Raw genomic sequence first — 27,270 nt, forward strand, 5'->3', positions numbered from 1 at the left:
TCCTCAGCGTGTATGACATCTACAACACAGACAGCGAGCCCCCCTCCTCCTCATGAAATCAATCAACTCCTTAACAGAGTGCACTCTAAAGGAAAACCCAACCTTCAGAAAGCCCAACAAAAGTCAGTCAAGTGATTATAAGAAAAGCTTTGATAAATGTGCATCAGGCTCGAGCCCGCCATCATCCTGCTCTCTTCCTCTGAGATAGCCTGCCTTCACTCCCAGCGGACATCTCCACTTGGCAGAGATGCTGAATCTCGTTATTCTTTATTTGGCCTGGACCACACAGGTCAATATCGCACGCACACAACTGCCACACCGGTGCACTGTCTGTAAATGTATTCACTATTTAAATTCAATGCAATAAATCATTTAAAGCTTCGGCTGAAAATGTAATCATGTAATTGAATTTGGTCATCAATATCTACTATATACGTGCGCGTATATGTGGACTATACATGGGGCATTTCACAAGCACATGTGAGCATAGGAGTGGGAGGAAATCTGTCCGAACTCAGCTCAAAGTATGAGTCATAGCAGTGCAGTTATCCCTCATTATTATTCACAGCCTGCTAAATGATGAGGTTGCTGACGACGTGGCAGCGACAGTCTGTTTGGCCTCAAAGGGAAAAGAGGAGAGTCTGCATGAATGATGGTTAGACTTTAAGTCAAGAAAGTCTCACCTGCAGCATCATTATCTCCAGTCTGATGACAGCTTTTAGAAATATATGCCAGAACGTCTGATAATGAATGAACAGACAACAAAATTGCTGCGAAGCCAAATGTTGCTATATAAGTTACAATTTGGACAATTCTGGTGTAAACTGAAGTCCTGCGTAAAGGGGTAGTTCAGATTTTCAGTGTATTACTAAATGTAGATGGCGGTTGGCATGGTCCCAGTTTGGAGAAACAGCAGGAGGTGAAGGAGGCTAAGCAATGCACTGCTGTGGACAAGAGGCTGACATTTTTTTTAGGATTCCTGTCAATTTTAGTATCAGACTGGGACTGGACAGAAAAAGAGGTCAACGGGAGAGTACGTAGACAGGGGAATCATAAAAACAGACACACACATATACTCACTATTTTCTTTATTTTGAGCATAGTGCTAGTTGTTCTGTTGCCTTTTTTAAATTCTTTTTTATTCTCTCCTGCATACTACAACAAGACACCAAGGCAAGGAGAAGTATTTCTGTGGGAGAAGGATGGGACAGGAGTGACGATCCAGTCCCGTGTCACCTTCTAATGTGGACAAAGTTATCAGCAAAATGCATTTTAGTTACCAAGGAAGAGGTCCTCCTAAAAAAAATCTGTAGCAGTTTAAGTGTCCACAATATTTAGAATATTTTCACTGCTTTAATTTTCTGTCAGACTGCCTTTTCTGATGGGAATCTGCCGTTAAACACTCTGCAAACCAGACTCCCTTCGCAAAAACATTTTTACCTTGCGGAACACAGAAGTTACTGATTTACTGCTGCCTCAATCATTTGCACACAATTGCACAAATAAACCCATCAAGGCAGCTGTAGGCCAGCAACCCCCATGCTCTGCAAGGTAAAATTACTGTTACTTTTGCAAAAGGAGGTCGGGTTGGAGACAGCGATATAATTGCCTATATAATGGCATTTTCCAGTCAGAAAAGCCATCTACTGCAGTACATTGCTTCCCAAACCGGTAATTGTGCTACTTCTCCAAACTGGGGGTGTGCCGACCGCCATCTATAGATAAGACACCTTATACAAGCCCCCTTCAAAAACATATACCTTTAAATGGGTTCTAGCATGATGTTCTCAACTAGAGAGCTTGAAGCAAAAACATCCTATCTCCTCATGTCAGACATCATTGGCTAACAAAACCTGCCTGGTGAGATGGTTATTAACAAAAAGTAGCTGAGTCTGTCCGAGAGATGATTATTATTATTATTTTCCATTATCTAATGGTCTTCCCTGGCAATCCATAGCCAATCTGAATCAGCAACATCCATGTATGACTAAAAGCGATAAGTAATGAATTAGACTATTGATGAGGTCTTTAGCCAGGGTCATAACTGGCCCCCAGAAGTCAATAATTACCCCGATAAGAATATCTTTATTGCAAAAGTGCAAACGGCAGCAAAATCATCACCACACCAAAACATTCCCCCATGGTGTAATTGCCACTGCTTGAAATTATAGTTTTCATTAAAACAAAATGTTCAAGGTTATTGATTGCTTAAATAAGACTCAATATCTTCTCATTTCAAAGCTGAATGAAATTGCTTGGAATAGTAATATCACCCAACTATTGTGTGCATTCATCACAGTTACACTGCTTCATATTGCTGTCCCTCGAGGATTATTAGAGCAAAATAAGTGTATTTAAATGAGTGTAATTTCTAGGAACCACAGATCCATGCAGAAACATCTGTACACACATCTCAGTTCCACTTCATCACTGTGAACATACACAATAACAAGAGTAAAGGACTGACATCAAATACAACCACATACTGTTATGGGGCTCCACTCTAATCACAAATACATTCTGGCTGGGTCGCACCAACAAAGATTAATTTTTAAACATGACTACATCATGGTTTAACTTCAAATTATATTGTACCAAACTTTAAAACTACCTTACAATTAAGAACTATTAAATCTAAACATCTCTTTAAACCCCATCTTAGTTTTTACTCTAAACCCAGATTAAATGTAATTCCATTGCAACAAAAACTTTAAACTGTAATTTAAAATATTCTTTTCAGTATTCTAGGGTTTCTATAAACATCTGGCAAAGAGACTGCCAATGAAAACTAGCCTTTTGCTAACCAGGGTGCACTTATATTGGTTTCAGTGTTGCTTAATGTACATTGTCCCTATGCAAATAAAGTAGCTTAACTAGGCTAATCGACTTTTTAGCTAGCTAGCTAGTTAGCAAGCAATATCATATTTATTTTGATTGTTTTAGTCAGGTTAGCCCCCCTCTTTTTATATTTACTATGTAAGTGACTGTGTATTTATTTATTTTAATTTGGATGAACTAGCATCTCCATATTAATTAAACTCTGTTTCATTTTGGTTTACATCATAAATTTGAACTAAATTAACTGAGATTAGCTTTTAATTGTGAAACAGAGTTCTGCTTAATTTTAAATCTGGATTTACTTATTTTAAAACCATTTTTAAAACAAAAATTAAAATCTAATTAGTAGATTTAATTAATGTTTTTTACTGAAAACCAGTGTCTATGTATTTTCTAAGCTTGGTGCTGTGATCCATACAGTATCTGTGGCTGCAGCTAAGCTCTGTAAGCTACACAGAGTGGTAAATGGGGCTCAGGTGTCTGTAATCCTGTGTCTGCAGTACCAGTACTGTGCCCTGAGCCTTTCACTGACTCTCCTTGCCCCTGAAGAAAAGTTGTGCTGGTAAATACACAGCACACAAAACATGGAGAGAGCCATGGAGACATAAAAACAAGGTTACACACACATATTAGATAAAAGTATAGTTGCTGCAAGCAGATCTACGTGACGCTCTTGCAATTATGGAAATAGTGATTACCATAATTGCTGGTTAGACCGTTTTTTTGTGACCTAATCCAAAAGCAAATGATAAAATTGGATATAATAATAAAGTAAAAATGAACTAAACGTGAAATAGTAACTACATGGAACTCATAATAAGGGTACTTACATCCTTCCCAGAACCTGCAGACAAAGACCTCTGCACACACGAGCCGTCTGAATCATGGAGGGAGGCCTTGCAGGGACTCGCACAACAACTCCCATCCTCGCACTCCTCGTCAACTATCTTGGCCTCAACCTGCAGGGAGGGAGAAAACAAGATCCCCCTTGGCTTACACTGTACTGTACTGCTGTATTGATTTTGCTAAATATTTATATATTTATGTAACTTGTTCTACTGAGCATTTGTGGGCCTTATTCTGAACAGAAAATCATGTTATACTGTACTAGAAGTATATTCTTGATTCTTTCTGAAACTAAAACTCACAGAAATGTAATGATTAATGGGGGGGAAACAGGAAGAAGGTCTATAGTATGACTGTATGATTGAATTAATATGAAAATGAAAATTAATCTAGATGATAGTATAATAACAGTAAAGTTTACCTTTACCTCATAGCTGCAAACACTTTTTCCATCTAAACCACATATTTTACATCAAACATAAACAGCTGGTTGTGATGTTCATCATCTTTTATACTTCTGTTTGTCTTAACCAATGTGTTCTAAAGTTATAAAAACTACTAGACAGAGGTGTGGACTTGACTTGACAAAAGGAATATAATATTTGGTGCCACTATCAGACTCATCATGACGAAAATTCAGGACAACTGAGAACGGAGAAGATAAATTAATTGTTGGCAGGTTTGAAGAAATAGCATCAAAGCCATAGCCTAAACAAGAATTATACAGTGGCAAACAAAAATCAAATTACAGTTTGCAAAAGTGTAGGTCAAAAATTATACATGAAGATGTATCAACTTCCAATTTTATTTGACATTTGAAGTAACACAACGAACAGTAAGTCAAGGCTAATATTAAAATGGTTTGTGAGCTAACACTTACCTAACATTAGCCAAGCGACTATAACTTTGTAAATCAATGAGGCTGGAACCCCACTGTTACATAATACGTATAATATTATATATATTATACATATTGGGTCGCTCAAAACTCCAAATTTAGGACCACCTCTACTACTAGATTAGTAGCATATATTTAAGTTAAACTGAATCAGCACCTGCTCAGGCAGCCTCTGTTTATCTAAAGTGATGTTGATAATAGTGTTTTCAGACTGGAATCAATGCTTACTTCCTGTCAGATAAACAGGCCCGAGCTGTTCAAAGACTGTATGCTAAAGACCTCATCGGCCTGCAGTGCTGTACGGGGTCGTGCTTTACCTGATCAATTGGCAGGTCCACCATCAGCTGCGGGTCTTCCTGCACCTCCTCTGCTCCTGCCATCTCACTCCTTTTGTTTTGTGCATTGAACACGCTGCCCTCTGAGAAAAGTGATTAATCACAATTACCTCATCTGCTGGCAGTTGCCGTCTCATTCTTCTGCACACTCATTCTCCCTCTCACTCTCTGTAGACCCCTCCATCCCTCACTGCCCTCCCGTCCTCTCCCTTTGCTTTTCCTGTTCAACTTCACAAGAGATCAATGTTGCTGTCAAGCCATTTATTTATTTGGAGTGGTCCTGCAGACGAAAGGGCCACAGAAAGCCACAGTTGCCCTGCCACAAATATGGCCAGCCAGCATGAACTTTCAGTCCAGGGTTAGTTCCTGACAGTGACAGGTTGCTCTTGATGCATGTGGGGAATTGCTTATAATATACAGCAACATCACATTCTTTTTCCCTGTAAACAAACTCCTTTTTGTCTGTGGATCGGATACAGGCTGGAATGTGAATAATTAAACACACTATTGAGCCTGAATCTACTTCAATACCCTTAAGTAATTTCATTTAAATAATAAATAACAAAGCATGGTAGATTAATTAGTCATAAAACAAAGGAACAATGTATAGAAAAATGTATGCGGGTAATAGGTTTCGCTCACAGAGGCAATTATACAGCTACAAAACAGACAGACTTTCATTATGCTTTTTCATTCAAGCATTACTTTTGGATCTCTTTCTAGACCTACTTCAGTTAGAAAAAGGCAAACTGATGGAGGGAATGTGGTGCCAACAGCTCTGATCATGTACCAGATGATGCCTGTGAACATTACTCAGAGCTATGTCCTCTATGAAGGGTTCAAAGAGGTGATTTAGTAACAAAGAAGACTCGTGAATTTCTTTTTTTAAACGCTTGGACATTTAATAATGAGCTTTGTGGGAGGAAACCAAACTATAGGTATGATCAAGTGACCAGGGAACTGACAGTCTGGCCACAGCATCATCATAGGCCCAATAAGAGAATGTCAAAGATCAGTACTTTTTAAAGGACTAGTGCGTAGAATTTAGTGGGATCTAGCTGTAAGCTTACAAATTGTGCAAACCCCTCACTTCCCCTTCCTCTTCCAAGCGAGTCAAAGCACCTCAAAGACAGACATCTAGATTAGTTCATCCACACACATCCTGTGTTCTTCTTGCTATCCTTATCCTAAAATACATGTAACCACTATTTTTGTTTGAGACAGCTGGCACTGCTGTGTAGCCAACTATGTTCCACAGCATTTAATAGTTGTTTCTTTTTATTTATTATTGAATGCAGCTGTTCTTTTCTGTAATGCTCAAATGTCTTTAATAAAGGAGTCCATGTTGATATACATGTAATTATTGTTTGACTTTGTTTTTTCCTGGGTATTAAGAATTAAGGAGTTTCACTGGTATTAGTATAGACTACTAAATTTCTGGTATTGCAACATCCATAGTTTAAAAATGGGTGCGCAACATGGCAGCCTCTGTAAAAACAGACCTGCTCCATCTCATTCTAAGGTAATGAAAAAACAATGATTCTTAATTTTTTTGTCATATTCTGCCAATAGATCCCCATAAATCTTAATGTCAGCTATCTTAGTTTCAACATTATGAAGGATGACAAGTTTCAAGCTGTGGCAATTAGCCAATCTTTACTACCATATCATGTCAGAATGAGTCTTTCTAGTTTAGTTTTATTACTGTGCACAGATGGTAAAACAAACACCCATGAAACAGCAACTACTGAATAACTGGACAGAGGAAGCAAACATACAATTACTGTGTATTAATTCTAAACATTAGCAGAGTATCACTTTTAAACAGTGTAACTGCTGCTGTGTTCAAACAGATCAATTTAGAGTCTTTTCTCACTTTTATGATTTTGTGTCAACATTATTAGTGATTAATAACTTAATCCAGGAGAAAATCGGGAGAAAATTTGAACATTTTGTTTCCCCCCCACACAGTTAACAAGGCTTTGTGGATACATATTCAACAAAATGGCCTGATTGAATTCATCTATGATTAAAGCCGCCTTGACGGTGTTTGAAGTCTTGTTCTGTTTAATATTCACAGAAAAGAACTGGTGCTTCTTTCAAAAGAGCAGGGAGCCGTGTTCTGTTTGGACTTAAAAGAACAGGTTGAGAATCCAAAGAGAGCTCCCTCACCTGCCAAACAAATGTAACACACACCAACCTCATATCTCCTTAAATACACATACAATGGCTACGTGTACGTGCACACTAACATTACAATATTATTCAGAATATGGAAAAATTCAGAATTTTATACAGGTCATGTAAACAGCATATTCAGTTTGGATTTTCTGAATGTAGCATGTTCCAGTTGAGACGTGAGATGCGCTGGCATTATTCTGGTTCAGGAGCATTCTTTGGACATATAACATGTACAGCAAATTTAGAAAACGCGTCTCGGTTCTATTCACTGTCAGCTCCTTGTGTTGTAAACAAAGGTCACAAGACAGGGGTAGAGATGTTCGCACAAAGGAAAGCCCACATTTCTGGTTAGAGGGAGAAACACACCTACTTTTAAACATTTTGAAAGACTTGGACATCAACAGGTATGCACCAATATCACAAAGCAGACCTTTTCAAAAGGGAGAAAAAATGAATGAGAAAGACATGGTAGTCTGCCACCAGTGGAATATGTAAGGCTACGTGTAAACAGGAATATCAGAGGAATATTCATTTTCACTAGCCATGTATACTGGAAAAGAAAATGCTGAGAAACTCAATTTCAGGGCAACTGCCTTCACTAGATTTTTAAGTTTTAAATCAAAATCATAAGGTTTGAAATGATCTACAATCTTTTGTTGAGACATTTTTCTTTAGATCAAGTTGAATCTTTAAGATTTTGATACTCCCCAAAATTTGTATTTCAAAAAATGTTCACAGGGAGCTGTGAACCTGATTTATCATTATTTAGGTTTAGGAAAATTCAATGGTTGTGATTGAAAATATTAATTACCAAGGATTATTCCATGTCACTTCAGAGAGTTTGCACAACAATTTTCAAAATGCAATTTTTGAAATACAATTTTTGAAAATGTTTTATGGGTTTCTAAAACTCAAAATATTCAACTTTGTCTAAAAAAGAAAAGTACATTATCTCAACAAAACATTATTACTTGGTTAGTTAAAAACTCCTAGTAGTAGTTTTAAGACTTTGAGCTGGGTTCAAAACTCAAAAATCTATTTAAGTAAGGTGCCTTTATATTTTGTATTTTCAATTTTTTTCTTTTTTACAGTGTAAACAGCTTAGTAGAAATATGTCTTTTTCAGAATACGGGCAGAAATGTAATACTGTGTGCATCTAAAAGTAGCCAATGGGAATGTCCAATATAGTGGGCACACCTACATGTGTGCCCAAATGTAGCCCCACAGATGTACACACAAACCACACGTGCATATGCATATAAATTTGTCTTCAAGAGCCAACAGGTTTCTTCATATCGTCATGGTGAGGATGGAGGTGTTAGAGGGGGAAAAAAAACACTTTGAGGACGGAGGAGCTGAAGAGAGAAAGATTTTTCTATAGAATTGCTCTGCTTACCCCCTGTCGAGAGGACAACTGTGTTTCTGGACACCTGCCTCTGTTGTTTGGTTCTCTCCTGCTTGGCTGCATGTTTCTTCATCTGGCCCCTGGCTGTGTGCTCAAGGTCCTCTCTAAAGCCTGTACGAGCAAACTACATGAAGAGACAAAAGAGAGGGGGAATCAGGCGCGCAGATTAAGGCATATTTCCTCAGATTTCTCTGTGATTCATCATCGACTTTTTTTGCCTGTTGTTTTGTAAAGAGGAAGAAGAAAAAAAAAAGGCAAAACACATTGGGGCAAAACTTTTTTCTTTTTTTTTTACATTTTCCATTGACCTCAATTTTTCATGAGCTGATATGCTTTGTAGCTCCCCCGCGACTCCTACTGTATTGAATTCATCTGGTTCCAATACATCCCGTGCACAACCTATCAATCACTGGGGAGCGTGGCAAACTAATCATTTATTGATGAAACGGGGCAGCCATGAATTTCTAACTGCATTTGTCTTATTTATCAAGCCAGATCAAACAATGAAAATCCAAACAAGCTTAAAGGGAAAGGGAGGGAGTCGCAGGGAATAACTTATTCTTCAGCAGTAGACAGCAGAAGGTTATTGATGGAGAGGGGAGGGAAAAAAGAGGAGGCTTGGGACTTTAGTTGCATGGTGGGAGAGGAAAAGGGAGAGAGGAGCAGTGGGGAGAGTTCAGAGTGATGTTCAGACAGCAGGGTACACATCTGAATTAATGCTTCCACAAAAGGCAATTTTCTCCTCGCAGGCTCCTCATCCCCTCTGTAGGTAGCAAGGTGAGGTATGTCTCCCTTACAAAGAATGAGAGACGCAGACACAGGGAGCAGGAGAGAGCAGACTTAATGTTTCTTTTCAGCTACAACGCTCCACACTCTCACTGCAGCTGCCTGGCTGGATCCCTGGGCTGGCTCGGGGGATAGTGTAGTGATCTCAGGCTTCCACCAGAATACACTTCTGGCAATGGTGTTTGCAAGCTCACTAACATGGACTCCGGGGAATAGCGGCGTTGTTTCTTCACTTGTTTGCTTTCTTTAATGCTGAGGCAAAGTCTGTTGATATTCTTTTGAATTTCTGCAGCCGTTGGTGGGCCGAGGGAGAAAAATAAAACAACAAGAAGAGGGGAGTGAAGTTTGCCTGGCGTATCCAGCAGAGGGGAGTTGAAACAGAGTTCACACTCCAGCGCCGTAGTGTCCACATACCCATGTGAGATCAAAGACGAAGGGAGCAGTGGCACTGTCGCAGCAGTGAGCTGTTAATTCAGTTTCATAACCTTGATTCGTCTGTGAGTGATGTGTAATGACTTCGCGATAAAGTTCAGAATCAGAATCCATCTGGGCAATCAAAAATTGAACAGCTTGTTTTGCGTGTTTACAGCTTGGTGTTGAAATGTAAATAGATCTTATTTAAATCAACAAACTTAAATCAAGACAGTCTCACTCAGGGAGGAGAAAGCAGAGGACGAGGGGCGCCTCAGAGCCAGGAGAGTACAGTACAACTGGAAACACCGGCAGTGGAAAAGCTGAGGTCATCTCGTCTCTCGTTCTACATTACATATCTACAGTACCGTGTCCTGTGGGAGCAGACAACTGTGTGTATCAGGAGGCCCCAGAGAGAGAAACAGAGGCTAGAGTTAGTGTGAAGGGGGCTCAGGGGGACCAAGCGGCAAGTAATCTGTGGCCCTCTCAAGTGGCAGAGAACAGGAGTCAACAAGAGGACACCGCGATATGATAGCCAGGGGGAAAAAAAAGGGGGTCCCAACCAATTGGACCAACCAGCCTGCAGCCACACTGGATGTGGTATCAGCAGGAGCCACTCCCAGGGCCGGGTCCTCAGTGAGCAGACACGCTGGCAACAGCGAGGAGGGGTATAGTTTTCCACGGGGCATTGCTACTTCCCCTAGCCAATGAGATCATCCAGAAACAAAAAAGAAATGTGGAGCAGCAGCGAGTCATTGTTGATGTCAGGGAGAGCAGCTATTAAAAGGTTTAGTCAGCCTTACTGGGCTGTTTGTGCGAACTATACTGATCATTATTATCACTATAATGTAAAAGTAATTTGCTTTCATGCGTATCAAAAAATAAATGTACGCCATCTGTGCATTACGACACCCATACTACCATACTATTTAGTATTCCAGAGAAAGATTTAGTATGTCCCAATACATAATATGTCAAATGCAAATTTTCTGGCTATTCTGATCCACAATCCTTTGTGATAGATGTATGAGCAAGAGGTCAAAGTTCAAGGTGCAATATTACGAAGTAGTAGTATGTCCCAATTGTATGCACACTGCATGCAACCGTACATATTTTAGAAGGGCAGCTGCAGTAGGCACTAAAAGTAAAAAGAAAGAGAATGCCATTTGGAATGCAGGGTATATTTTAGAGATGGGACAGATCCAATCCAATATCAGTATCAGGGCCCAGTGTTAACATTTCTGATCCATTTTGCAATCTAAATTCCAAAATTCCAAATTTTAACAACTTATTGTGTTTTCTATTTGTAAATAGTACACAAAGTGACAGCTTGAGGCATTTTTCACACCTGCTAAGACTTTACATGTAATTCTTATGAAACACAGTCCAAACTGCAGCATAACTAAACAGCTGGACTAAAGAAATAAACCCTCACTCATGGTATAACAATAAACCAGCACAAACATGACAATTACCAACATAAACCACTATGTTCTGAGCAAACACATTGTAAACACATGACAAAGACATTGCAAACGCTAACAAAAAGAGGTAACATCTGCATTTTGGAACATGAGATAGCAAACTTAAACTTTGAGAAATGCATTCTTGGAAATTCAGCATATGACTGCTGTCATGGTGCCGAGGGGACACCATCATACAGTTACATTAAACAAACTACATAGCTTTCCAAACTGACAACCACTAATACTACTTATAATAATAATAATAACAATAATAATAATAATAATACTTAATGATCAACAACAAAAAAAGGCCTTGGTATCTGTGAAGTATTGTATCGGCAGATATCTTACTTTAGATGCCAAAAGTATATTGGAACTGAAAATTGGTACATGTCTACTATATTTCAAATATTTTTACCACCTTGATATTAGACAACCTTTTCTGACACATCACTCTCTCCAAAGCCACAAGACACCTTTGGCAAAAGCAGCTATTTCATTGGTTAGTTTGTTTGTGTTACTGTGTGACTTCTGTGCTTTTAAGGGTTAGTCACACAACAACGCATACAAACAAACTGATCGAGGCAGCAGAAGATCAGAAACTCCCGAGTACTGCATGATAAAATTACTGCTTTTGTTTGTCAATACTTTTCCACAGGGCATTGCTGCTTCCCCCCCAACAATGAAATCATCCAGACACAGCAGAGAAATGTGGAGCAGCGGCGAGTCATTGCTGATGTCAGGTAGAGCAGGTAATAAAAGGTTTAGTCAGCCTTTCTGGGATGTTTGTGTGAAGTGTACCACTCATTATTATTACTCTAATGTGAAAGTACTTTGCTTTGATGCACATCATTATTCTCTTTTTCCTCTTTGTCTCTTTGCATTCCTCTCCCCCTATTAATCTTCTCTTTATGCCATGTCTACCTCAAAAATTTCTACCTCATCATGTCTGCAAACACCTAACTCAGCATATATGCTCGCTTCCAGTGGGAACATGGAGTGCTGGAGAGCTTCAATATTACACTCCGCAGAGCCGTCAGTTTAGACTTCAGTGCTTGCTCCAGACCAGATGTCCCATCCACCAGCACAGAAACGCTCCGCTGCCGGTGCAGACAGGACAGGACAGACACCGTTCCCCTATGCAACGAGGTTGCAAGAGCCAAGGTTACATTTTACACAGCCTGAGTGGGCATGTTTAAAGGATCTTTTTACAGGCATTTCAAACCAGACTGCTGTTGTTTTGTGAGGTCAAACTGAAATTAATGACGGACATGACCCTATAAATGTATGTGTAATCAGTAAACTAAACAGCTGACAGATCAAGACGGAGTGGGCAATTTTCGTCACATGTATCTTTCCCTTCTGAAAGGCCCTTATTAACTGGTCAAATCATGTTTACAAATTCATGAGGATCAGACGTAGAGGCAAAGGGAGTAAAATGCGGCAGCATCATGTCCACTGAATGACTAATACTACAATGAGCTGGTGGATGCAAAACACAGCCATAGCTCTGTCTCTGTCTCCACCTCATGGTGCTGCGTGAAACATGCATTTTTTACTGCTACCACTTCTTGGTGTTCGTAGGATTTATGCACAGGAACCTACTTGATTTAATGTATGTAGTCTGTATAGGCTAGTGGTATATTTGATAATTGCTATTTAACATAAGTATGTATTAATAAATTGTTGCCTCGTAGTATTTATTATGTAGGGTTCTATTAATTCATTGACTGATTCTGTCCTTATCTTACTATGTAAATGTATCCCTATATGTTCACTTACAAATGTAAATGCAGTATTTGGGAATGTAATATTTTTTACATTTTTTGTAATTTTTCTTTTGGACAGAATACATATTTACCAATTCAATGTAAGAATTTTGATTTACCATTTGTTATTTAGTATTTGTTACGATTGTTATTATACACAGTGCTGTCTTTTTATTGCATGTGGGAAATGCTGCAGACTAACAACAATCCTCATTTAAAATAGTTGCTCATTGACACAATCTGTTTACCTGATGAAGGTGTAGTACCAAAATGTGGTAAGATTCCAGTTAGGTCTTTTGCAACTTTTTGGTTCACTCGTCCCACTCCTATTCAAGTATCTCATCAAGTCAATGTGTGTTCTTTTGTACTGTGTGAAATGGCAAATGCTGTGGTCTGAGCAGGGTTGATTCAGATTTCCCTACTTAAAGACTGTGCCTCAGCTAAGCAAAGTTTGATAACAGCGTGGTTTTATGCTTGGGTAGTTTTTAATAAGATAGAAAATCTGACAAATAAGTCACAGCACTTAGATTCTAATATATTACTAATAAATATTCATTGTATATGTGAATATAATGGTGGTCAACCACAGATAGAGCTAGAGATAGAGCATGGGGCATTTTTCTCTATCTGGAAAAAATTGGCATCTGCCACTGCGCTGTCATCTTTCATGGTTAGAAAAATCAGATGTCAGACACATCTCTCACTGGAGGCCCCCCCACATCTCCTCCTCAACCTGCTGACTGGGCATGTTCTCATCTTCACTGTGTGATTTGGTGTTCATCTCGGGCCCTCAGCAGCGCAATCCTCATATGGATTCAAAGCACTTCACTGTCTACTTAATCACAATACAAATTGTCCTGGTTCTGGTTTGAATAAGAGATTTTTTTTTTTTTTTTTTTCAGTCGGTGAAAGTCCCCCTGGTGCATATGATGTGTCTATGAGGCTCGCTGCACTTGATCAAGTGGGCCAGCCCATCTCTGTGGGGATTACCCATCAAAGTGGAAAGCAAAGGTAACTCAATGCCTCCCGCAGACAGTGATTGATGATAGCGCTGTTTCATAACGAATTGCACCCCCACAACAAGTCCCGCACATGGGAAATGTTAATTGAAATGCTGTGTGTGCAAAGATACGCTTTTCAACTGTGATACTACCAAGGTGCTACAGCAATAAACTAGGGGGATTTAGCATGTCACGAGAAAGTGAGAGACCAGATGGTAAACTGCACCCAACTCTGAAGTGATAGTACTCACCACATCCTTCGCATGTCTTTTCTTCTTAACAGCAGGCAGGATGTCTTGGCTGCACAGACAAAAAAGGAAAAGCAAAACTGAAAAGCAAATATTTTCTCCTTTTCACATCAAAAAATTATGATAAAAAAGAACTCATAGGTCTCGTACCCTTTCAACATGTTGTTTTCCCTCATTAAATCCCTGCAGGAGACACACTGGTCATATGGGAGAGCTTTAAACTTTTCTGTGCCAACTGCGACATAGTGCTGGTTGTTCTCCAGTTCAGTAGGACCACTGACAGGACGGCCATCTAATCTGCAAAGCCTGAAAACCCAAAAGAAAAACTATCACAAATTGAAGCAATGTTCTGTGTTTGAACTAGGCCTGAGTAATATGTACAAAATCAAGTATCACTGTATTTTTGACGATATACCTCCATAAGGATATTATAACAATACTGTAGTGACAACTACTGGTGTTTTCCAAAAATATTAATACAATGAGATCTTAAATAATCATCACTAATGTGGATATGATGACTAAGTGGGTGAAGGCAAATAATAGAACAGCTTGAACAGTCTGGTAAGTTAGTGCAGTAATATTCAAGATCAGTCTTGGTCTCAAGACCACTTTATGAGGGTGTCAATCTCATCTTGGAATCAACCACATTTTTACTTTAACTTAGGATTTAATTTCAAGACCAGTCACGACCACAACTAAAGGGATTTCTCTAAATTACCAGTGCATTGTCTTATTTATTTATTAACATCATTATTTTTATTGGATGTAAAAAGTCCTGCTTAAAATGCAACCAGTAATTTGACCCATTTCTAATTTGAAAATGTTGGTATTTTTACTGTCTGTCAGCCCTCCCGTACCCCTTCACACAAACCCCAAGAAAGTGGATGTGGGAGACAGAAAAACAAACTGTTGTAGTCTGGGAGGAGATGTAAGCACAAACTTTCTGTAATAAAATTTGGCTACCTAAACCAACATTATTTGGGTGGTTAAACTTCATGTTAGCATATCTTAAAAAAAATCAACTGAGGCAGTTTTTGTATAACAAGCAGTTTTGAAATAAAAAATAATATGACTGTTTTGATTGCAATGCAAAACACAATGAAAGTCATTATCCGGGTCATGACTTGAAACAAAAACATTCAGAGTTGGGTCCTTTTTTGTTAATACAGAAAAACTACCAGTTACACCTTTGCCTGTCCTCATTGGTACATAACTAATCTAAAACTACCGCATATATGATATACTGATGTTGGACATTACCTGTACACAGCACCAGTGCGAAGATGCACTTTCTCTGTCACCATGGCTAAAACATTTTCCCAGCTTCTAAGAGTGTACTTCGGGATTCGTATTCGAGCTGGAGGAACCAAGACCTCTCCATTGGTGAAGACACTATGAAACACCACAAAAAAAAGAGAAAGAAAGAGATAATCATTCAACATTTGCAGCAAAAACATTCTCCTTTTTTACATTCAAGATAAATTTGTTTCCAGATTAAAATCAACACTCACTTTATCGTGCAAGATTCATCTGTAGTTTTCCACCAGCGAGCAGAAACTACTACTCTGCTGTGAGCAACAGGTTGGATCTGAAAAATTAAAATTGAACTTGAAAAACTAGGTTAGAAAATGAATGATAAGGCATAGGTGCCTGACTCTGATGTTATTTGTGACAATGGGACATTTGTGTTCACTATCACTATTTGGTTCTGGTTATTGTCATTTAGACAACTGGTCAGGCAACTTCGTCACACTACCAGGGTTTTGGCTTTAGCTACCTGTGACCTCCCACTGAAGTACGCGCTACATATAATACAGTATCATTATGCATACAATAATACAGCACCTGAAAATAAAGGTTGGATGACTTAGTTTAGTAAGTTTCAGTATAACTGATCAAAGAGAGGTCTTACCTGTTCTTTTTTCTTATTCTGTGGCTTCTTTGCGGTTATCTCACAATAACTGGAAGACAATAAAAAATCATGTAAATGACTCAAACACAGGCTTCAGGTGAAACCTGTAAGGTTACTGTCAACAAAAATAGAGGGAAGACATCTCTAGACCTGATTATTCCAAATCCAAATTAAAAAATGACATTTAACCTTTCTATAAAAAATAATTTTACAGCTGAAGGTTTAAATAAAAAGTGTTTTAGACACAGTAGTGGAATGAAGTACATTTACTAAATTACTGTAGTGTAGTATTTTTTCGGTTTCACTGTATTTTTTTTTTTCATGCAACAGTGTTCTTATCCACATTTTCTTCTAATGACAAAAGAATTACTGCAGTTGATTGGCTTTAAATAGCCTGTTTTACTGTCATGAGGACTGTATCATGTTTTTTTTTTTTCATGTCTAGACACAGCACCTTCAAAGTATGGTTGCCATCACGGACGACTATACGATTAAACGTCCCCACACACACACCAGAAAAATTAGCAGTTTAAAATTTTTAAAAATAAAATATTTTAAATATTTATCAATCTTTCATTCATGCATGATGCCAGTTATCTGTTGCCTCTAAGATTTTATGCAGCCGCACGCCACTAGTCGGGGCTGCGGCTCTGTCAGACGGCAGCCCCTCTCGCCCAGCAGCGCGTATGAACCGATCGCCCTGGTAACACCGGATGTTTACATCGGACAGATGAATGTAGACTGTGACAGAATGAGCTGATATATATTCACTGGACTGGAGAAACATGCCCACATTAAGCGCATGCACAGACATAAACCCGCAAGCGGAGCTGCTGCTGCTAGCACTGCTAGCGTTAGCCACACTGTGTCAGGCTGGCAGCTAACGTTAGCTCTGGGTCCTTTACCTGCAGACACTGCGACCCTCTTCGGTCTGAAAAGGTGAAGCCTTTGGTGAGTTGTTGTTATGTTTTGAGAATTAATGTGTAAGACTCACAATGCACAGCGTATAGTAGCGGGGGTAGCATCTCAGCGGCATTTAAAGTACGATTTGGCGATTGTAGGCTGTGACTAACGGCTTCAAATGGCTCTTAATACACACTATTTTTTTCGGACAGTGTTTAAGACTATAGATTAATAAATTATGCTAAATCTTAACGGCTTTTTCGGTGTTTTCTTAGTGTTAGACTAGTCTAAATTAAATTTTGCGTTTAAACGACAGGGAATTTAGTCGCCAGGATCATCCCTAGTGCACACGCTCAAGCAAGCACGCCTGTGTGTAGCAGTGAAATAAGTCCCCACTGAAACACTTTCCCACCGCGCATGTTCCGGACGTTGTTTGGGCTATTCACCGGTATAGCAGTATATGAAAAATTAATATCATAACGAAAATAAAGATCGGTTTTCGGTACGAACACAGTCCTATTGTGTGTTTTACTCAACAACACTTATCTGTCAGCTTTAGTTAGTAATTACTTTTCAGATTTTGTTTTTATTACCTTTCATGTCCAGTGAAAGAGATATTTGGTTCTTACAGGGCAGTGCCACTTCAAACATATGATGATCTTATAGAATAGTTGGGCTGATACCTGCTAATTACTTTCATTATTGATTTTAAAAAGAATCAGGCATTTTGTAGCTAATCAAATCAAAATTGTCTCAATATGGTCTGCTGCAGTTTTCAAATCGCAGGATGTGCAATATTTGTTAAGGGTGAAATGTGTTTCAAAATGCCATTTTAAACAATACATCAATCTATAGACTTCAGAAATCATCTTTGTTTAGTACAGATCCCTGAAAAAACACACGCACCATAATCGTTTTTATGTTTTTCAAAGAAAATGAGAATTATGGTGTAAAAATGATCCCTTCCTCTATCATTGCAAATCATATCGCTATTGCAATAGCAGTCAAAGTAACTGCAATTATATATTTCCTCAAAATTGTTCAGTCCTAATTAAAATCGTGATGATGTGATATTTATTGGGGCAATCTGGAGAACAAGATTTTCAGGTCAGGTCATCAATGCAGCACTACCATACTTCATTACAATGCTGTTTTCTCATACGTTTTTTGTTTTAAAAGAAAAATGAGATTTGGTTCTGGTTCTGGTTCTGGTTGGATATTGCACTTGGCCATGTTGCAATTTTATTGCGATTGTGATTAATTGTGCAGCCCTGCGTTTGCCACATTTTGCTGACTGTTACCTTACCTTTTTTCAGAGTGTGCTATTAGTACTTTTCAGGATCTAAATATTTTTCCCACAACTGGAACCAACCTATGTCAAAAACATAAAAGAAGCAGTACTGGTTGAAATGAATGCTCCCTCTCTCTGGGTGGAGCTCGTCCTAGGTTAAAGTGACCTGACCTCACTGCTGCAACACACACACGCACAGACACACCTTACATTACAACATGGTACCTACTTCAGCTTTTTGAACTGCTCATTCCCGGCTGCAACATACACAGTCCCATGTTTCAGCTCATCCAGACGCTGAACTCTGTGGCCCTCTCTCGGGGTGTACAGCCTCCTCACGGCCCCAAACGGGGCCTCAATCCCACCGGTCAGAAAGGTCAAAAAACTGTCAAAAGTTGTCACCTGCCGTGAATTCACAACTATCTTTCTCCCGGGAAAGAAAGCGTCTCCGTTCCTGTAGACAATTATTGTTTTAGTCGGCGGCATATCACTTCTCCATGCAGTTCCCGGCATATTTAGGTTAGCTAGCTAAAAGAGGAAACAGTTCAAACAACAATAATGGCGCTGCTTGGTGTCAAAAGTAAATGAGTCTGTGGCAGCAGTGATGACTGAAGAGCCTGCGGACGCGTAACTGGAGATAACATCTGATATGGAAACCAGTTCTCCCACATGAGAGGTGAAGCATCAAGAAACCTATCCACCGTCTGTATCCTCTGTGTTGATGATTGCTAGTTTCCTCCCTATGTATGTAGGTTAACTAGTCATCACACTGGGACACACTAATTTGACATCTGTTTAATTAAACTGGGTTGTATATTTAAAATAATAATAACAACCAACTTCTGTACATATATTATTATTTTATTATTTTAATATGTGATTTATCAGTTTATTTATTCATATATTTTAACCACAGGACCACAGAACTTGCATTAAAAAGATAGTTCACCCAAAAATGAAATTTCAGTCACTATGTACTCACCCTCATGCTGATTGAAGGGGTTAGTTGTTTTAGTCAACAGGAAAACAGCATTGCAGAATCTCCCAAACAAATGAACAACATGTCAGGGCTTGAGGAAAATTATCTTTTAAATTGACAGACATATGTGCAATTCATGGCACAATTCAAAGGGGATAAAAAAAAATGACTACAGTGACTGTCTACAGTTCAAGGGTTAATTTTGTGCAACAAATAGACATGACATGTCATGTGTTTCCTAAATTATTGCATTCAGCTGCTTTTTCATCAAATTTAGTAAAGTGAGCTCACACTTTTGAGTGTTTTGCCCTGTCAGTACCAGTTCTTAATACCCATCTCCATCTGTTAAAATTGCAGTGAATAATAATAATAATAATAATGTTTGACCAGTTGGGAACACTCTAATACAAATTTGCAGTAACAAGCCTTGACATGCCATACGCTCCATTGTCTTTTTTCCATCATCAAACCGGTGTTCAATATTGCTTGGATTTGGTCCAGCAACTCCTTAGACATTTATATATATGGGTCTTTTTATCCTGTCCTTTAAGCTTTATTGACCAGAGGCTGTCGCTGATATGTAGATGTTGATGAGAGTCATCGGTGCATACCCCTATAGACTGACAATACACTGAGCCTGCCTTTCCAAATTTTTTACTTTTTTTTTGTTTAGTGGAGGACAAATGAAACATAACAAGCTAAAAGATCAGTAAGAAAATTATATGTGGAATAGTGGATGTAGAAGTGGCTATAACATCAGATGCAGGGTGTGTTTTTTTTTCATTTTCATTTATTGTCGCCATATCTCTCATTTGCAGGACATTTTTTCCACCACAGATTATCCTCCTGTCCACTGTTAGACAGAGCTGTCCAAATTGTTTACCACAAAGGTAACCAGAGATTGCACCAACAATGGCACCTAATTGGTTTATGCCAGACAACTCCTGGTCAATTAAATGCATAATTCATCTCAGCATTAATTATTCATTTCTTAAGGGACTGGTGCTGTGCTTTATTAGAAGAAGTGCATCATGCATATTCAAATTCCTCTTCTTAGAGGGACTCAATAGGGTATCGTCTCAGCTGGGATGCCCATCCTAAAAAACAATAGCAGCCAGGCCTGTAAGACAACTTCTATTAATCACACAACTAAACCATAAAGGATTTACAGAAGATGAAAATGTCATATTAACCTAAAGTATGTAATGTCTTGTTTTTGTCATTCAGGAAACATTGTGCTGTCATATTGTTACAAAGTATAATTAATTTATTATTATTTAAAATTCTCTTGTGTTTAGACTATAAATTAGTTTTAAACAATAATTATGCCACAGCCACACAGTCAGTGGTAATTTAGCTAAGCACTATACCAGTGGGTTCAGTCCACACCAGCACATTTAATTCACTGATTAAGATAGAGTTCAACATTTTCCCCATAAATCTCCAACAATAAAGTCAAATAAATTTCCTTTAAAAGATCATCAATTAAATCTGCTGTGCAGCTTTAAAAATCTGTATGGTGGATGAATTTTGTTTGTTTTTTCAATATTATGTTCTTACAGTGTAACTGAATCTGCTGTGGCCACCAAATATTCCAGACAGGTGGCCCCTGTGGCAACCAAGTTTTCTGCCTACACTGTGAGCTTTCACCAACACAAAGTTACAGTTCCACCAACTTCCTGATTCCTTCATACCTTTTAGTGCAACATACTACTGTTCCACGTAATGCTACACATGTTTTGGGAAAGCTGTGTTAAGTTGCATTAAATCACCTGTCTATATTGTTTTACATAAGTTTACATTTGGGTTTAACTGACAGTTGAACATCTTAATAATCAATTAATCATTAATAATCTTTTTTTTTCCCAGTTTAAGTTTTATTTAAAGGATTCTTGTGGCACATTAGTTTTTGAAATATTATATAATAAGGCAACAACAATTTAAACAAACAGAATAATAAAACAATAAGGCTCTTGATTTATGTTTACATTCAGTGTTACTCATCATAACACTTGTGAATACAGTTTTTCTCTCTTTTTTCTCTTCTTGCAGAAAAAACCCACTCTATCTAATACCACCTAACAGTTTTAAAAACTTAATCTTAAACTTAAAATAAGTCCAAGCTTTGCGCTCACATTCATATGATGGATTTTAGCCACATATTGACAGTATGTGTAGACAGCTTTTAAACAGAAGCGCAGGCTGGTTTCGTTGAATATATTTACAGAAAGAAAACACAAATGTAAATAAGAAAATGAGTGAATTAGCTGATTGGTGTTGGCGTTGTGCATTCTGCCTCACTGGCACACTGTCATGCTTTATTGGGACTCTTGAATATTGCAGAGCCATCATCAGTGCTTTAACTGTGCTTCTCCATCTATGACAAGTCAAAATATCTCCAGTGAAAAAGGCCTTATGAGCAGCCACTGCCACCAACTTTACATCCCACTGGAAGAAATTGTTACAATACCTGCAGTGTAACTTTCATCCACTGGGTGGCGGCTGTTTTACTCTGCTGGATTTGGTTCAGTTGCTGCACTACATCAGCTCAGGGGCAGAAAACAATGAATTAATGGAAATAATGCATAGGCTCTGTCTCTGTTTTTTAAATTATCAGTGAAAATTTATTTTACAACAACTTATTATATGAATATGAATATTGTTTTCCTTTCCTCTGATTAAAAGCACCCAACTGGAACCAAAATCTTGCTTTAATTTCATCTTTTATGCACAAACTACAGCCGTTTACATTTGCTTGTTTGTCTTGCTTGTTGATGGCACTGTTGCAAATATTGCTCAGTGGATAGTTTGCATAACATAAAAGCTATTAAACTAATGAATCACAGAGTATGACGTTAAGGGTGTACCTAAAATAATTCTCACAAAAGAACAAAAACTGGATGTTTTGTGAGTTAAGAAAATAAATAGGCTAACTATGAGCTTATAAGGAAAAGAGAAAGTAGAAAATATACTAGTTTGCACAACTCGCATGTCATTTTGTCATCCTATTTACAGATACAGTATGAGATATAGCACAAACAGCACATGTTCCATTATTTATACAAGTCTCTTTAGCATAGACTGAACTCAGACACTGTCCTTGTCAAATTCACAGACAAAATACATGGTTGGTTGGCACGCCACGTCCGTCCACTCTCCAGAGGCCACCATCTCAACACAGTCCTCATCATCGTAGGCGTTGTTGGGCTCTCCTTTTCTCCACTTGCTGAAAGTGGTCATGGGAGAGAGATCCACGTAGGTGAAAACACCCTCCCGGTGTAGGTCATGAATGCCGATGTAGACTCTGTTCAGGCCTGCTTCGGTTATGTACCCTGCGATGGCCGCGTTGGCTCCCTCATCCTTGGGCATGGTCAGGTGCCCTCCCCTCGTCTGGCAGTAAGCCTCGGCATCGGAGTAGCGCTTCTCCTCCTTCACCAACAGATAGACCTTACTGTCTGTCTCTTTTATGCCAGCAACAGCTGCAGGGGAGGGCAGTGCTGAAAAATGAGCACTTGTATTTCTATAAATTTCACATTGACGTGCCCAGCATATGCAGTTCCATGAGGATTTATGACAAGTGGAGCAATAGCATAGATATGAGAACTGATGGTGATGAAAACTGAATGTCAAAATGAGTAATAACACTTTGTTTGAAGGGGTGTGCATAAGACTCTCATTACATTGTCATAACCAGGTCTTGACAACTAGCGATGTGTGTGTGTCATGAATATTTTTCTTGCCTGCAAATAAATTGGTCCCACTTTGACTTATCATAAAGCTGCCATTAAATGTTATAACACCATAATGATGTAATTTTCTTGCTAAGTCAGCTAATTAGGCAGTTAGCTCCATGGCTAACCAAGCTAACTAGCTAACACCCGAGACTGGTAACAGCAGGCAGCAGTGAACCTAATTTAAGAACAAGTAAACTAGCTAATTGCTTTCAGTCCATCAGCTAACTCTATAAGCTAAATTACCTTGGTAATGTACTCAAACTGGCCTTATAACATTTAATGACATCTTTATGTCCAAATGGTACCACTTTTATTTGAGGTCAAGGAGAATATTAATGATGCACTTATAATGTGAAGTTGTCACAACAAAGATGTTGACAGGTTATGTTGTCTTGATTAATGTGAGGTTGTCATAAAAAGACACCCCAAACAGTGTTAGCTTTGCATTAAAAATGGCATTGACTGAATGACACTTAATGACAACTGTCATAAACATTCATTAAGACTTTGGTTTGTGATAGGTGTCATAACATCTTTATAACAGTGTAATAACAGTGTTTTTCACGCCACTTCAAACAATGTTTTCAAAGCACACAAGCAGAAATAATAAATGAAGAATGCTGAGATCATACCATTTTTAATGAATTTCAGTTCAGAGGAGAGCTGCGCCACAAGAATGTCCATTTCTCCAATCATCTTCCTCATTGGTGTGCACTCACACGGAACACCTGATAAGGCAAAAATGTGGGGGATTACCTCAAGGCTGTCTTAATTAGTTCTCAAATTTCATCAAATGTGTCTGACTAATCCTGCAGTAATCTGTTTGACAAACTGGATAACATGGATTAATATCTCACCTGGATCTCCATTAGGGCCCCTTGGACCTGGATCCCCCATGTCTCCCTTTACCCCTGAGAAACGAAATGTAATTATTCGTAACAGTAAAAAAAAAAAAAAAAAACGCTATAAAAAACTACAAACCCCAATTCCAAAGAAGTTGGGATGTTGCATAAAACATAAATAAAAAGAGAATGTATGATTTCCAAATACTTTTTGAGTTGTATTGAATACAGGACAGAAAAGATATTTAATGTTCAAACTGATTAACTTTTTTGTAAATACACTGATTCTGAATTTGATGCCTGCAGCACATAAGTTGGGACAGGTGCAACAAAAAACTGGAAAAGTTCAACAGGTTTGCTAACAGGTGACAGTATCATGATTGGGTATTAAAGGTGGCGTCCTTGAAAGGTTCAGGTTCGTGTTTCTCAACACAAAACTGCAAGGAATTTAGGAATTTTCCCATCTATAATTCTATATATTTATACAATAAGTTGAATATAGGTCAAAACGTTTTTGCAAATCAATGCATTTTCTTTACACAACATCCCAAATTTTTGGAATTGGAGTTTATATGTAATACATGTATGTCATGTAATTGAATGACAAAAAAAGAATTTTCCATCCAGTTAGGACACAAATCATTCATCAAATCAAATGGCAAATCATTTGTGGAAATGCAACTTCACAGTTACACGCTTTTAAAATCCTTCTTTCTCCGTTCTCCCTGGTCTTTCTAACTATCTCACAGTACCAAAAGGCATGTACGAAGGAGTCACTCTGAGTGCCACATTTTGAACATCTATCTGAGGAGCTGGTGTCAAATTTCTCTCTACTATATTCTTGTCATTAATTTACACTGGATTAGACAGACATTTTCATCAGTGGTTTCTACATTTTATAATTACCTTTCATTCCACTTGGACCCACTTTTCCATAACGTCCCATTACACCTTTCTGACCTTTAAGTCCAGGTTGACCTGAAGTGAAAAAAATGTTACAATGCAGTCTATTTAAAAAACTGTTGTCTCTCTTGTTAGACAAAATTTCTGCATCTTAAAGTACTAAAAATTAAAGTTAAAGTAAAAATATGAAACTAATAAATTAATTCCTCCAACTATGTCCACTAAGGTACATTAATTAAAATGCTGAGTCTGTGTAATCTCCTTTTAAAACTATGTGAACACCCTCCTCCTCATTATGGTCTTCAGTAAACACTTGTCCACAGCAGTGGATTCTTCAGATCATTTCTCCTCCAACCTCTCACCGAAATATAAACACTTGGCCATCTCTGGACGGCCTGGCAGTGATGTAACAGCACATTATCAGCACAAGCAATGTGATCTTTACCCCAGCTGTTTTTCTTTACTTCAGCTCAGTGGTAGTGTTTAGACAGTAAGGAGAAGCATATTTTTCCCATGCACTGAAAAATAAAAATACTCTGTAGTCATGATATCCCTTTGTTGCAAGTGCAAAAAAACTATACCCATCTCTCCAGGAGGGCCAACTCTTCCTGGTCTCCCTGGTGCACCTTTCTGTCCTTTTTCTCCTGGTTCTCCTTTTGCACAAGAAGAAAAAGATAATAAGAAAACATAAAGACAAATTGTATTCTTTGTTTACTGTGTGTGCTGTGTGTAAGAAAGTATGCGTGCCTTTGAGTCCAGGGACCAGGATCTGAACAGTGCACGACTCCTCTGCCAAGTGCTCGCCATACGTCTGTAGTGTCAGTAAACTCAGCACAGACATAACTATCATGGACATTAACAGCTTCTCTCCTATCATCCTTTATATGGGCTGGTTGGTGAGCTACACTGGAGAAACAAGAGAGAGTTAAAAAATATAAACCATTTTACAAAATAACTAAAGAGTGACTACGGATATCTTCAGGACAATTTCACAACTGAACCAGCAGAGTCAAAATTAAACATTTGATTGAGCAGCGAAACAGTAAGCTAATGCCACAGGTTAATTCCATGTGTCAGTATAACATCATTATCCACTACATTCAGTTTGTAGGCAACTAAATTCCTGAGAGAACACGCCCTACTGTGATAAGTCCTGTCTTAAAAAGGATATGTGTAGCATTTGTTTCATATATATATATATATATATATATATACCCCAAAAGTACTTTGCTCAAAACTTGATTTCCATATCCTGAGAATGTTTTTGGTAGTTGCAACAACCTGCACCACAAGTTTGAAACCATAGATAAAAGTTTAAGAAATAAAATAACTGTGTTAAACCTACTTCACATATCCTCTAGATGAATTGATGCTTGATATATATAACTAAGGATGGAAGCAACATTTGCCTAAACCAAGTACATATTTTTGTTGTAAAGTCAGCAACACTTATATCAGAAATAAATAAAACTCTTGAGGGGAAAAAAAACTAGATTTAATAGTGTATTGAGTTTCAAAATCTGGATGTCCTACCTGTAGAGGTGTTTCCAGACAGAAGTCAAGAAGTATTGCCAGTTTGCAAAGACTTGCAGGAGCTTTGAACAGTGGAGGTCCTACAGAAACATTTCATTTTCCTGCACCAGCACCACAGAGTGTGTGTGATAGGACTTTCATAAACAGTTCGCAGATAAAGTCCAAAGCAGCTGGGGCCCAACAGATAATTGGCTGGGAAAGCAGTGGAGTGATTGACAGCGGAGGGGCCCGATAGATACACTGACTCAACTTGAAACTCTATCAGATATTTAGAAAAGCAAGTTAATCTACAAAAAAGTTCAATTAATTTCAAAGAATCATTCTAACATTTGTAATAACAGTATAATATTTATTATTAGCATTCATATTAAGAAGTCACATAACCACCCTAAACTTCACTACCTGTGTAGTCTGGGGCTGATTAGGATAATAATTTAGTCCAGGAATCTAATGTCAGTCTCTGTTAGCCTCCACATTCATTACATTCACAACAGACCACATATATTGTAGCTTTTTTTTAAATCTTTTTTTCTGTTTACTCTCTATCAGTAACATCTTTTGGTATTAGTTTTAAAAAACATCCAAAGTAGTTAAAAACAGCCAAATGTCTTCAGTTTCGAGATTGAGTCCAATAAACTACCATGATTTCAGGCTACAGGAATGGATATTCAACATTTTTGTGCCCTTCTGTGTGTGTATATTTTCCACCTGATACTTCCTTAGAGCTCTAACAGGACTTTTGTTTATTATCATGAAGCTGTCTGATAACTGGAGATCTTTCAACCAGACAAAAAAGACTATACAGGTCTTTATTTTTTAGATTATTTCCATGCACAGACATCTCCTGCTCTCTAACACAGCAGCATTGTTAAATGTTTTTTTTTAAAGAATGAACTCAGGAAGGCAGTTTTGATATGACATGCTGAGGGCAGCACTGCTAAATATGTTTTCTCATTTTTAAACACTTACCCCATCCCTCACTCATT

At 38.2% G+C, this 27,270-nt stretch overlaps 2 protein-coding genes across 5 annotated transcripts in view; both read right to left on the reverse strand.

The window, feature by feature from the left end:
* dcdc2c (doublecortin domain containing 2C) overlaps nucleotides 1-18,933 on the reverse strand; it is a 59,081-nt gene extending 40,148 nt beyond the window's left edge. For 2 of the 3 annotated variants that reach the window (XR_014772312.1, XM_084742952.1), the window contains exons 1-10: nucleotides 18,523-18,933; nucleotides 16,100-16,148; nucleotides 15,699-15,775; nucleotides 15,448-15,579; nucleotides 14,335-14,490; nucleotides 14,188-14,236; nucleotides 8,495-8,627; nucleotides 7,469-7,528; nucleotides 4,900-5,000; nucleotides 3,669-3,797 (exon numbers count right to left, since the gene is read on the reverse strand). Coding sequence is in view for 2 of the 3 variants with exons in the window: in XM_084742952.1 (XP_084599078.1) it covers nucleotides 3,669-3,797; nucleotides 4,900-5,000; nucleotides 7,469-7,528; nucleotides 8,495-8,627; nucleotides 14,188-14,236; nucleotides 14,335-14,490; nucleotides 15,448-15,579; nucleotides 15,699-15,775; nucleotides 16,100-16,148; nucleotides 18,523-18,806 (1,170 nt within the window). In the remaining variant the exon portion in view is untranslated. The remainder of the gene's footprint in view (nucleotides 1-3,668; nucleotides 3,798-4,899; nucleotides 5,001-7,468; nucleotides 7,529-8,494; nucleotides 8,628-14,187; nucleotides 14,237-14,334; nucleotides 14,491-15,447; nucleotides 15,580-15,698; nucleotides 15,776-16,099; nucleotides 16,149-18,522) is intronic. The other variant, XM_084742953.1, reaches the window with a different exon arrangement.
* Nucleotides 18,934-21,965: 3,032 nt separating this feature from the next.
* On the reverse strand, nucleotides 21,966-26,442 carry colec11 (collectin sub-family member 11). 2 transcript variants are annotated; one of them, XM_084742368.1, is made up of 7 exons: nucleotides 26,285-26,442; nucleotides 25,499-25,657; nucleotides 25,333-25,404; nucleotides 24,755-24,826; nucleotides 23,864-23,917; nucleotides 23,639-23,734; nucleotides 21,966-22,751 (listed from the first exon to the last, which is right to left on the reverse strand). In XM_084742368.1, exons 2-7 carry the CDS (start codon nucleotides 25,626-25,628, stop codon nucleotides 22,360-22,362), a joined length of 816 nt encoding a protein of 271 aa, XP_084598494.1. In that variant the 5' UTR covers nucleotides 25,629-25,657; nucleotides 26,285-26,442; the 3' UTR covers nucleotides 21,966-22,359. The 2 variants fall into 2 exon arrangements, with proteins under 2 accessions (XP_084598494.1, XP_084598493.1); XM_084742367.1 differs by having other exon boundaries at nucleotides 21,966-22,769.
* Between the last annotated feature and the right edge of the window lie 828 nt (nucleotides 26,443-27,270).

The sequence above is a fragment of the Lutjanus erythropterus genome, chromosome 18 (assembly GCF_056507025.1).
Source record: "Lutjanus erythropterus isolate fLutEry1 chromosome 18, fLutEry1.hap2, whole genome shotgun sequence".
In the NCBI taxonomy this organism is placed as follows: domain Eukaryota; kingdom Metazoa; phylum Chordata; class Actinopteri; order Lutjaniformes; family Lutjanidae; genus Lutjanus; species Lutjanus erythropterus.

Bases quoted from the DNA above. Each gene is read 5' to 3' on its own strand.
- colec11 (XM_084742367.1), bottom strand. From the start codon at position 25,628: ATGATAGGAGAGAAGCTGTTAATGTCCATGATAGTTATGTCTGTGCTG. The intron at 24,827-25,332 runs GTATAGTTTTTT...TTTTCACTTCAG, and splicing joins TGGCCCTCCTGGAGAGATGG to GTCAACCTGGACTTAAAGGT. The intron at 23,735-23,863 runs GTGAGATATTAA...TTGCCTTATCAG, and splicing joins GGGCCCTAATGGAGATCCAG to GTGTTCCGTGTGAGTGCACA.